Source organism: Tetrahymena thermophila, assembly GCF_000189635.1.
Source record: "Tetrahymena thermophila SB210 genomic scaffold scf_8254699, whole genome shotgun sequence".
Classification (NCBI taxonomy): domain Eukaryota; phylum Ciliophora; class Oligohymenophorea; order Hymenostomatida; family Tetrahymenidae; genus Tetrahymena; species Tetrahymena thermophila.
In genome coordinates, this window is record NW_002476465.1 from 2,566 (window position 1) to 14,863 (window position 12,298).

General features: G+C 18.7%; 3 protein-coding genes across 3 annotated transcripts in view; 2 read left to right on the plus strand and 1 right to left on the minus strand. All coding sequences in view use genetic code 6, as the record gives it.

Moving 5' to 3' along the window:
• Positions 1-102, plus strand: part of TTHERM_01348950 (aldo/keto reductase family oxidoreductase) — a gene marked incomplete at both ends in the record, with an annotated part of 858 nt that extends 756 nt beyond the window's left edge. The window contains one exon of the mRNA XM_001012550.3: positions 1-102. This exon is cut by the window's left edge and continues 756 nt beyond it. Within this exon, the coding sequence (XP_001012550.3) occupies positions 1-102 (102 nt within the window).
• Positions 103-1,411: 1,309 nt separating this feature from the next.
• TTHERM_01349950 (hypothetical protein) lies at positions 1,412-9,273 on the minus strand (the record flags this gene model as incomplete). The annotated part of the gene is made up of 23 exons (XM_001012551.3): positions 1,412-1,508; positions 1,706-1,795; positions 2,043-2,132; positions 2,405-2,494; positions 2,787-2,876; positions 3,166-3,255; positions 3,544-3,633; positions 3,956-4,045; positions 4,303-4,395; positions 4,656-4,745; positions 5,025-5,114; positions 5,389-5,478; positions 5,798-5,878; positions 6,144-6,233; positions 6,548-6,637; positions 6,941-7,030; positions 7,290-7,379; positions 7,682-7,771; positions 7,990-8,079; positions 8,355-8,444; positions 8,747-8,836; positions 8,954-9,009; positions 9,067-9,273. The coding sequence occupies 23 exons, from the start codon at positions 9,271-9,273 to the stop codon at positions 1,412-1,414; spliced, it is 2,154 nt and encodes a 717-aa protein (XP_001012551.3).
• Positions 9,274-10,676: 1,403 nt separating this feature from the next.
• Positions 10,677-11,999, plus strand: TTHERM_01349970 (hypothetical protein; the record flags this gene model as incomplete). The annotated part of the gene is made up of 1 exon (XM_001012553.2): positions 10,677-11,999. The coding sequence occupies exon 1, from the start codon at positions 10,758-10,760 to the stop codon at positions 11,997-11,999; it is 1,242 nt and encodes a 413-aa protein (XP_001012553.2). The 5' UTR covers positions 10,677-10,757.
• Positions 12,000-12,298: the final 299 nt, after the last annotated feature.

Genomic DNA, 12,298 nt, shown 5'->3' on the forward strand with positions numbered 1-12,298 from the left:
TGTATATAAATCAAATTATTAATAAATATTTTTATAAAGATATATTTATTTTTAGGTTTTTAATATTTTATATAAACGCTTAGATTTAATTAATTAAGTTGATTTGCTGTATCATCTATATTGTTAGTTAGAAGAGATCTATCTAACTTCTGTTTATACTCTTTTTGCTCCACCAAAATATAAATCTTCTTTATTAGAATTCAAAGAAGAATATGGAAGAGGAATGTCATTTCTAATTGAGTAAGGTTTTTTGATATATTAATTTGTGTTTTTAGAATCTCCAATGAAAGGATTCTTAGCGCTATAAATATCTCTGTGAGGAATAATTATATTACTGTATTAGATATCATTCTCTTAGTCTTTATTTCTTTCATAATATGAATGTCTATCTCTTCTTTTACATTCCAATTATGTCGGTTTGCTAATATAATTTAGATTGTAATGATTATCCTAGAAGAGCTATCTATCTATCTGTATTAGTAATTTTGGAAGTCTTCAGATATTTTTCTTTTTCTTAAATCCAAATTAGATCTAGATGGGATATTTTGTTATGATTGATAGGATAAGTTTTATCTTGAATTTAGATTATTCAATCTTCTCTGAATATTTTATTCAAGCAGTAAATCAAATCTTTGATATTTCTGAGGGTTGGTGTTTGATAAGTTAATACCTATCTAGTTATTAGGAGTAAATTTTTTAATCTCCTATTAGCTATTAGTATTGTATGAAGGTTTAGGTAACCTTCCTTTCTTAAAGATTTTTCTTATTAGCAGGAAACTTTATTTAATCAAGTACACTTAGTTTTTAGTTGATTGCTTGAGCATTAAAGCCTTCTTTTGAAAAGGTTTCTTATTTTATATTTAAATCTTCTATTTTTTTCTTTATAATAGGAAGATTAAGTTGTTAATCACAATCAGGTCTGTCTTGTGAGCTAATTAACATTAAGACATTAGCTTAAATATAAGGTTACTCAACTCACTAGAATATCTATATTTTAGGAAAATAAAATTTATTTAACATAATTAATCAAATAAGTTAAATTTTTAAATATATAGGGTTCGAAATTGATTCTTTGACAGTTAATAAAAATTATATAGAGCAAAGATATTTATTAAAAAAATACTTTAATCAATATTGTCAAAAAATGAGTACTGGTTAAATTTAAAGGAATTATTTTGTTTGGATAAATTTAAATTAATTTTTTTTATATTTAATATGCTCATTATTAAATTACAAAAATAAAATATTTATAAAAAGTAAATTAATAATAAATATATTTATTTATTTAAATATTTATTTATCTTTATTTTAGGTGAAATTAATCTATTACAAAATATAATAAAATAAACAAATTAAATTTTGTTATTTAAATATGTTAGAGTTTATTTATTTTTTATTCACTATTTTTTTATCAATTATAGTAAATTATATCAAAGACAACTAATCTTTTTGATTTACGGCAATGGTGAACTACTTTCTTTTATTATTTAGAATCGATATTGTTTTCGCTTTTAATATAAATTAGGGTAAATTGCTAAAAATTTTTAAATAGAAAGAAAGAAAAACATTCTCATAATAAAAAATAATAAAAGTAAATCAAATAAAAAGCTAATTAATTGTTTAAAAGAACCATATTTTTTTAAATTCATTTTTATTCATTTATTTCAAAAAATATCTCAATCCAAAACAAATAAAGTGTTTTTACTTAAGATCAAGTCTCAAATTTAAGAGTTTAGTGTATGTTGCTAAAGCAGAACCTAAGCCTGATGCACCCATTGCACCAATTTAATTTTCGCTTTTTATATATTAATTAAACATATAATTAAAATGAAATAATAAGAAGAGAATTAATTAATAATAAAATCTAATTTAAAAATAAAAATTGACTTAAATTAAAAAAGAAAGAAAGAAGAAAAAAAAAACAGGCATAAAAAAAATATAATTCAAAAAAAAGCTAAAAAATAAATTAAAAGAATTATATTGTTTTAAATTCATTTTTATATTAATAAATATCTTAATTAAAAACAAAAAACTGTTTTTACCCTAGATCAAATATCAAACTTGAGAGATTAGTACACTTTGCTAAAGCAAAGCCTAAGTCTGAAACACTTTCATCACCAATTTTATTTCCACTTTTTAAATATTGAAGAAAAAAAAAATAGTTAATTAATTAGTTAAAGGAAAAAATTAAAAAAAAAAAAGTTGAAAATGAAAAATTTATTTATTAATTAATAGTTAAATTAGCAAAAAAATAAAAAAAACACAAGCAGGAAAATGAAAAAGAAAAATAAACCAAATAAAAAGCAAATAAATAAATTTAAAATTTTTATTATTTTTAAATTCTTTTTATTTTCAAAAATATCATAATCCAAAATAAATAAATAAATAAATAAATTGTTTTTACTAAAGCTCAAACTCCAAATTTAAGAGATTAGTGCAATTTGCTAAAGCAGAACCTAATCCTGATGCACCAACTGCACCAATTTAATTGCAACTTTTTAAATATTGAAAAAAAAATAAATAAATAATTAATTAGTTATTTAGGCTGAAGAAAAAAGATGAAATAATAAGTAATTAATTAATTAATTAATAATAAAAGCAGAAATTAAAAATGAAAAATTAGCTAAGTTAACAAAGAAAATAAAAAAACACTGATAAAATAAAATAGAAAATGAAAAATAAGTCAAATAAAAAACTAATTAATTAATTAATATAAAAGTTTTATTGTTTTATATTTATTTTTAATAAAAAAATATCACTATTCAAAATAAATAAACTGTTTTTACTTAAGATTAAGTGACAAATTAGAGAGATTAGTGCATTTTACTAAAGCAGAGCCTAAGCCTGATGCACCAATGGCACCGATTTTATTGGCCCTGTTTAAATATTGAAGAAAAAAATATAATTAATTAGTTAATTAGAAGTATAAAATGAAGAAAAGATATAAAATTATGAGAAATAAATTAATTAAATATTAAAAGCAAAAGTAGAAAGAAAATGGAAAAAAAAGTTAAATTAGCAAAGGAAAAAAAAAAGCAGAAAGAAAAAGAAAATTAGATATAATAAAAAATAAGTTAATAACTAAATAAAATAAAAGTGTTAAATTAATTGTTTTAAATTCATTTTTTTAAAAATCACAATCAAATATTAATAAACTATTTTTACTAAAGATTAAGTGCCAAATATGAGAGATTAGTACAATTTTCTAAAGCAGAACCTAAACCTAAAGTGTATTTATCACCAATTTAATTTTCCCTTATTAAATTTTTAAATAAAATATAATTAAAAGTTATCTAAAAAAAACATAAAGATATAATTTGAATTAGTAAAAAATGAAGGAATTAAATAATAAAACAAAATATTATAAATAAAAGAATGAGCTAAATTAATAATGAAAGAAAGAAAGAAAGAAAACGACAAAAGCAGATTAAAAAACAAAAAATAAAATTAAATCTAATAAATAAAATAAAAAAGTTAGTTATTTTATATTTAATTCATTATATTGAAAGATATCATAATCCAAAATAATTAAACTGTTTTTACCTGAGGTCAAGCTTAAAATTTGATAGATTAGTGCAATTTACGAAAGCAGAACCTAAGTTTGATGCGCATTCATCACTAATTTCATTTTCTCTTTTTATATATAGAAGAAAAAAATATAATTAACTTGTTAGTTAAAGGAGTGAGTAAATGAAGAAAAAATATAAAATAATAAGAAATGAATTAATTAATATTGAAGGAAGAAATTGAAAATTAAAAAAAAAAATTGACTAACTAGTTTATTTATCTTTGAAAGAGAAAAAAACATAACCAAGAATAAAAAAGAAAACAAAAAATAAATCAAATAAAAAGCTAATAACTAAATAAATATTAAATAAATCAAATAAAAGTGTTAGTTTTAAATTCATTTTTATATTAAAAACTACCTCAATCCTAAACAAATAAGCTTTTTTACCTTAGAAAAAGCGTCAAACTTGAGAGAGTAGTGTATTTTGCCAAAGCAGAAACTAAGTCTGATGCATTTTCAGAACCAATACAATTTTCGCTTTTTAAATATTGAAGAAAAAAATATGATTAATTAGTTAGCTAGTTAAAAAAGTAAATTAATTAAAAATTAAAGTAGAAATTTAAAATAAAAATTAATTAAATTTGCTTTGAAAGAAAAAAAGAAAAAGAAAAATAAATAAAATGTAAAGCTAATAAATAAATAAATAATAATTAAATAAAAGAATTTTTTGCTTAATTTCATTTTTAATATTAAAATATATCACTTTCCAAAATAAATAAACTGTTTGTTTTTACCTAAGATCGAGTATCAAATTTGAGAGATTAGTGTAGTTTTCTAAATTAGAACATAAGCCTGATATACCTTTATCGGTTATTAATTCATTATGCCTTTTTAAGAAAATAATTAATGAGCTATTTAGAAGGAAAAACAAGTAATATAAAATAAATGTAAAAATAGAAAATGTCAAATTAGTTAAATTAATAAAGAAAGAATAAAACTCAAGCAAGCAGAATAAAAAAGGAAAATAAATCAAATAAAAAGCTGATAAATAGATTAAAAAAATTATATATATTGTTTTTAAATTCATTTTTATATTAAAAAATAAAATAAATATCTTAATCCAAAATAAATAAATAAACTTTTTTACTGAAGATTAAGTTTCAAATTTGAAAGAATAGTGCAGTTTGCTAAAGCAGAACCTATGCCTGATGGGCCTTAATCACGAATTTTATTCCTACTTTTTAAATATTGAATAAAAAATTATTATTAATTATTCAGCTAGAAGGAAAAAATGAATAAGATTTAATAAGAAATTAATAATAAAAACAAAAGTTGAAAATAAATAAATAAATAAAATAATGTATTAAAAAATTAAGAAAAAAACAGAAAAGCAAAACAGAATAAAAAGAAAAAGTTTCAAATAAAAGATGATAAATAAATTAAAAGAGTTAATTAAATTCATTTTTATATTCAAAATATTACAATCCAAACAAATAAATAAATAAATTGTTTATACCTAAGATCAAGACTCAATTTTTAGAGATTAGTGCACTTTCCTAAAGCAGAACCTAGGCTTGATACACCTTCATCACCAATTTAATTTTCGCTTTTTAAACATTGAAGAAAAAAAATATAATTAAATAAATTATGAAGAAAAAATATGAAATAATAAGAAATGAATATATTCAATAATAAAAGCAAATAAATATTGAAAATGAAAAAATAAAAATACAAACAAGCAGATAGATTAATTAAAACACAAAATATTAAATAAATAAAAATTTGGTTCATTTATTAAAAAATTTATTTTGTTTTATATTCATTTTTATAATTAAAAAATATCGAAATCCAAAACAAACAAACAAATAAACTGTTTATACTTAAGATAAAGGGTCAAATTTGAGAGATTATTGCAATTTGTAAAAGTACTACCTAAACCTTAAGCACCTACATCACAAATTTTATTATTACTTTTAAAAAAATTGTAAGAAAAAATAATTAAATAATAAAAAATAACAAAATTAGTTAAATTAAAAAAAAACACAAGCAGAATAAAAAATAAATAAACCAAATAAAAAGCTAATAAATAAATAAATAAATGAAAAAATTTAGTTATAGATAGGGTGTTTGTTGTTGAATTAAAAATTTTGTTTTTTTTTAATTTTTGAATATGAACCTCTTCCTTAAATAATAAATAGCTAAAAATTTTCAACAACACCCTCTTTATTATTTTTAAATTCAATTTTGTATTAAAAATATAACAATCTAAATCAAATTAACTGTTATTACCTAAGGTTAAGTTCTAAATTTGAGAGATTATTGTAATTTGCTAAAGAAAACCCTAGTCCTGTTGCATAAATTTAGTTGTAACTTTTATTAATTAGTTTTTTTGTTAAAAGGAAAAAAGGAAGAAAAGATATGAAATATAAGAAACGAATTAATTAATAAAAATAATAGATAAAATAAATAGTTAAATTAACAAATAAAGATAAAATAATGCAAGCAAGCAAACATAATAAAAAAGCCAAAGAAAAATAAATCAAATAAAAAGCTTATAAATAAATTAAAAGAGTTTTTTTTTAAATTCATTTTTATGTTAACAAATATCACAAACAAATAAACTGATTGTTTTTACCTAAGATCAATAGTTAAATTTGAGAGAGTAGTGCAGTTTGCTAAAGCAAAACCTAAGCCTGAAAAACCTTCATCACTAACTTAATTTAATCTTTTTACAAAGAAAAAAATATTATTAAATATTAGTTAGAAGGAAAAATGAAGAAAAAATATGAAATAATAACAACTAAATTAAATTAAATAAAATAAAACTAAAGTTTAAAATGAAAAAATTAATTAATTAGTTAATTAATTAATAATGTTAAAAATATTTTCTTTAAATAAATTTGAAAAATAAAACTAAAACAAATAAAAATCTAACAAATAAATTATAAGATTTAGTTAGTTATTTAGTTATATTGTTTTAAATTCGTTTTTTTATTAGAAAATATCGCAATCCAAAACAAACAAATAAACTGTTTTTACCTAAGATCAAGCGTCAAATTTGATAGATTAGTGCACTTTTCTAAACCGGAAATTAAGCTTGATATACTTTCATCACCAATTTAACTTCGACTTTTTAAATATTAAAAAAAAATATATTTAATTAATTTGGTAGATAATTCTAAAGAAAAAAAAATATGAATTATTAAGTAAAGAATTAGTTAAATGATAAAAGAAGAAAAATTTGAAAATGATAAAATTAGTTAATAAAAAAGGAAAGAAAAAAACAAGCAAAATAAAAAGAATAAGAATAATAAATAATTCAAATAAAAAGCTAATAAATTAATAAATAAACTAAAAGAGTTTTTTTATTTTAAATTCATTTTCATATTAAAAAATAAATAGCACAATCTTAAAAAAATAAACTGCTTTTACAAAAGAAAAATTGTCAAATTTGAAAGATTAGTGCACTTTGCTAAATCTGAACCTAAGCCTGATAAACCTTGATAGCCAATTTTATTTTCACTTTTTAAATATTGAAAAAAAAAAAAATATTATTAATTATCTAGTTAGAAGTAAAAATAAAGAAAAAATATGTCAAATAAAATAAAATCAAAAGTAAAAATAAATTGATAAAATTAATTTAATTAACAAAGAAAAAAAACAGAAGCAGAATAAACAAGAAAAAGAAAAATTAATTAAATAAAAAACTAATAAATAAATAAATAAATAGATAAATTAAAAGAGTAGTTATATTAATCCATAATAAATAAATTGCTTTTACGAAAGATTAAGCATTAAATTTGAGAGATTGGTCAACTTTACTAAAGCAGAACCTAAGCCTAATACACCTTCATTGCCAATTGAATTATAACTTTTAAATATTGAAAAAAATATATATTGTTCATTTGTTAGTAAAAAGGAAAAAATAAAGAAATAATTTGAAACAATAAGAAATAAGTTAATTAAATAAATAAAAAAAGAAAAAGTTGAAAATAAAAAAATAAATGAATTAAATTAGCAAATAAATAAATAAATAAAAAATAGCAGAAATTCAAAGAATAAAAATAACAACCAAATAAAAAGCTTATAAATAAATTAATAAATTTTTATTATTTTAAAATTCATTTTTATTTTAAAAAATATCACAATCTAAAGCAAATAAACTATTTTTACCCAATAATAAGTTTCAAATTTGAGAGATTGGTGCAATTTGCTAAAGCAAAACCTAAGTCTGATGCTCCAATTGCATCAATTTAATTCATACTTTTTAAATATTGAAGAAAAAAATATAATTACTTAGTTACTTAGTTAGTTAGTTAGTTAGTTAGTTAGAAGGAATAAATGAATAATAACTTTGAAATAATAAGAAATTTATGAAATAATTAATTTAATAATAAAAGCAAAATTTGAAAATAAAAAATGAATGGGTTAAATTAGCGAAGAAAGAAAAATACAATCTAAAACAAATAAACTATTTTTACTTAAGAATAAGTGACAAATTTTAGAGATTAGTACATTTTGCTAAAGCAGAACATAAGTCTGATGCAATAATTGAAAAAGATTTATAGCAACTTTTTAAGTATTGAAGAAAAATATATTATTAGTTAGTTAATTAGAAGGAAAAAAAAGATTTAATAATTAATTAAATAATAAAAGCTATTTTTAAAATCAAAAAATGAGTTAAATTAACAATGAAAAAAAATCAGAAGCAGATTAAAAAAGAAATGCAAAAATAAATCAAATAAAAAGCTAATAAATAAATAAATAAAATAAAAGAGTTTTATTATTTTAAATTCATTTTTATATTAAAAAATAGTACAATCCAAAACTAAAAAATTTGTTTTACCTAAGATTAAATGTTAAATTTGAGAGATTAGTGAAACTAGCTATACCAGAAGCTAAACTTGATGCACCTTTAACACCAAATTTACTGTTACTTTTTAAATATTGAAGAAAGAAATATAATTAATTATTTAGAAGGAAAAATTGAATAAAAATTTAAAATAATAAGAAATTAATTCATTCATTAAATAATAAAAGCAAAAGATGAAAAAGAAAAAATTTGATAAATTAACAAAGAAAAAACAAAAAAACCATATTATTAAAAAAGAAAATGAAAAATAATCAAATAATCAACTAATAAATAAATAAATTAAAAGAGTTAGTTTTTTGTTTTTAAATTCATTTTAATATTTAAAAAATATCACAATCTAAAACAAATAAAATAACTATTTTTACTTAAGAATAAGTGAAAAATTTTAGAGATTAGTACATTTTGCTAAAGCAGAACCTAATTCCTATGCACGTTCATCATCAATGTAACAGTTACTTTTTAAATATTGAATAAAAATGATAATAAATTAGTTAGTTAGTTAGTTAGAAGGAAAAATTGAAGAAAAAATATAAAAAGATAAATAATAATATTAGTAAATTAAATATACTTACTGATTATCAAAGCGACAATGAAGATCTTAGTGCTATTAAAGTGAAGAATTTAAAAACTTTTTTATTAATAAAATTAAATTTAAATAATATTAATAAAAAAAATAAATATTTACTTTTTTTAAATCGTAAAAATATTTTTTCTAATATATCATTTTTTTTTTTTTCACAGCTAAATAAAATATTGAATCTTAATTTATGAAAATTTAATTAGTTATAAGTATTCCTTGCTAAACCTGTAATTTTAATATCGCATATAAACTGTGTTTTTAAGTAGGTATGTAGGTAGGTAGGTAGAGATGACAATATTTTATTTAATTCATTTTTACATTTTAAGTTATTTTTTTTCATTTTATATTTAATTATTTTTATGTTTTTATTAAATTCTAACAAATTTTTTATTCTATTTACTCAAATTTTTAACCCAAACAATTTTTGCACATACTTTTGAAAAAATGTTGTTCTTTAATACAATTTTATCCTAATTTATGAGAATTTATAGTCTGTTTTACATCTATCTATCTATCTATCTATCTATCTATCTATCTATCTATCTATCTATCTATCTATAAAAATAAAATCTGAATTCTAAATTGTATTGTATCTAGATTTTTTCAATATGTATGTTTGTTTAAGAAATTTCTAAAAAAGAAAAATTATTTTATATTCACACTAAAACAAAATATTAATTTCCGAATTTTAAATTTGGATCAGAGAAAGTTCATTATAATTAGGATTGGATGAGAAACGAGTGTTTTTTTAAATCAAATTTAAAGAGGATTTTAATTGATAAAGTAAATTAATTATAAATTTTTGAAGGATAAAATTTACAAGGGGTTTGTTTTATTTCATTAAAATTCTAAAATTTTTATTTATCATCTTCTTGAACAATAAATAAATTACATTTTTAAACTGTGGTATTATTTTTTTAAATTTATTAATTATTTTGTATTAGAGAAATTTATTTATTATTTGGTAATTAAAATTAATTTAATTATTATATTTTTTTATAAATAAAATATTTTTAAATTTAATTTCATAAATAAATGATTAATTAATTATTTATTATTTTAATTATATAATTTACAAAAATCATTTAAGTGATGAAATTCAAATTTATATTTTTAATAGAGATTCTATAAAACATTTTTTAATCCTTAAATCGTTTTCTAAATTGCAAAGATATTTCTGATTATTTTTCAAATGATTTTCATAAAATCTTTAAATATTTTTAGTATTATATAGCTTAAAATGAATTAAGATTTACTTAATAAAAATGATACATTTTTAAAGCACTATTGATAAAATTTTTTTCCTTATTTGAATAATTAATACACGTTTAGAGAAGCAATTTTTTGAGCTTAAATTTTGTTGAAATAGTTAATTAAATATTTTATTAACTTATGCAATTTGGTAATACGTTTTGATAAATTTCTAAGAAATTAGGAAAGTAAATTTTTCTATAGCTATTTAATTAATTATTGCTGATAGAAAAATTAACTAATGAATTCTTATAAAGATTTATTTTTTGCATATATTTATTTGTAATACGGGTATATAACAAAGTATATCTGGTAAAATCGAATCTAATTTTTTAATAAGTAAATGAATTTATTTAATTTATAATGATTGCAAAAATTTATTCATTTCTTTCTAGATTTATTCTAAAAAGGATTGATTAAAGAAACTTAAATATAAGACCAATTAATATTTATAAGCATTCATTCATTTAAATAATTAAATTTAAGAAAAACAAACAAGAAATAATAAAAGAAGAAACATTTTCAATATAAAATAAATAAATATAATGGGAGATTATTGTTAAAGCGACTTTTCAAGCTTCGAAAGCATTGAAGTAATTAAGAAATATAAAACAAAAAGAACATCTTCAAAGATAATGAAGAAAGAGAAGAATTCTGTTTCCATCTAAAAAAGAAAATATTAGAAAAAGAAAAATATTACAGCGCTGTCAATGGATAATCATTTTTTAAATTTAGCAAATACAATCTTGCTGGATAGTTGCTTGTAAGTTACGGATGGGATTTTAAGATTTTTACCTTGCATAAATTAGCTCAGTTTTAATTTCTAGCATTAAAAAGTGTTGAGAATAGAAGAAAAACACGATCTCGAGGTTGTCAATGTTTCGTTTTAAAAATCTAACTATCAATTTAACAAATAAAAAGGTTAAGTTATAAAACTTTTAAATTAAATGAGTAATATCAATGGTTATTGTCATAGGGAGATATATGATATAATTGAAAGATACCTCTTTATAATAGATGAATTGATGGAAAAAAATGCAATGTACTATTCTAATTGTGTTGAAATGGAAAAAGGGAACGAATTAAATTAATTTGTTGATGTCTGCTTCTAGAAGATTTAATAAATTAAATAGGAAAATGAATCATAGTTTTTTTTTTATTAAATATCTAAACTTGATATGGAGAAAAAAGAATAAGACATCATTCATATGGGATATTCAAAATAATATTTAGATTTATTAGGATTAGATAAAGACGCTGTTTCACAAATATTTCTGAGAAATAAGAAAATAGATCTTTTCTAGAATTTATAAGATGTATCTAAGTAGGCTTTGAAAGGAATTTTTAATTTTGTGGATGCAGCTACAGAAAACAGACTAAATAAATAAGAATAGTTTGAATCAAATATTGTCACATTTGATGGATATCCAATCAAGATCTTTCAAAAGAAATAATCAGCTTGTAACATCCAAATTTAGGAAGAAAAAAATAACAATTAAAATTGCTAATTTCTTTTAACAGTTGTAGATATAGATATAGAACTTGAGAGCTTGTAACAGCTAATATAATATCGTTAAAAAATCTCTTAATAATCTAATTCTTAAATAGACACTGATTTTATAAGAAGAGAGAATTCCTACTTATTCGAAGATGTTGAATATTCTGTCGAATCTTAGTAATTCATAGAAAAGTTTTATGGTTAAAACCTATTAAATCTCCAATAAATTCAATTATAAAATGATGAAAAGAGTAAACAATGTTGCTATAAATTCATTAATTAATCATGAATTATAAATATATTTTTTATTTGTCAAATATTTTATTCATTATTATGTAAAATAGATATTTTTTTTATTGTGAAAAATTATAATTATCTTTAAATTTATAAATTGTAATACCATAAATCATTCATACCCTTTATTTAATAAATATTGCCATATAAAAATAAATAATAAAATTTTAAATTTAATTTTCAAACCTGTCAATCAAAATTCAGGATTTGCAAGCAAAAAATTTTTAAAAAGTTCTTATTAATAATATTTTAAATCAAAATCTATTTTTAAAATTTTCATCCTATTAAAAAATA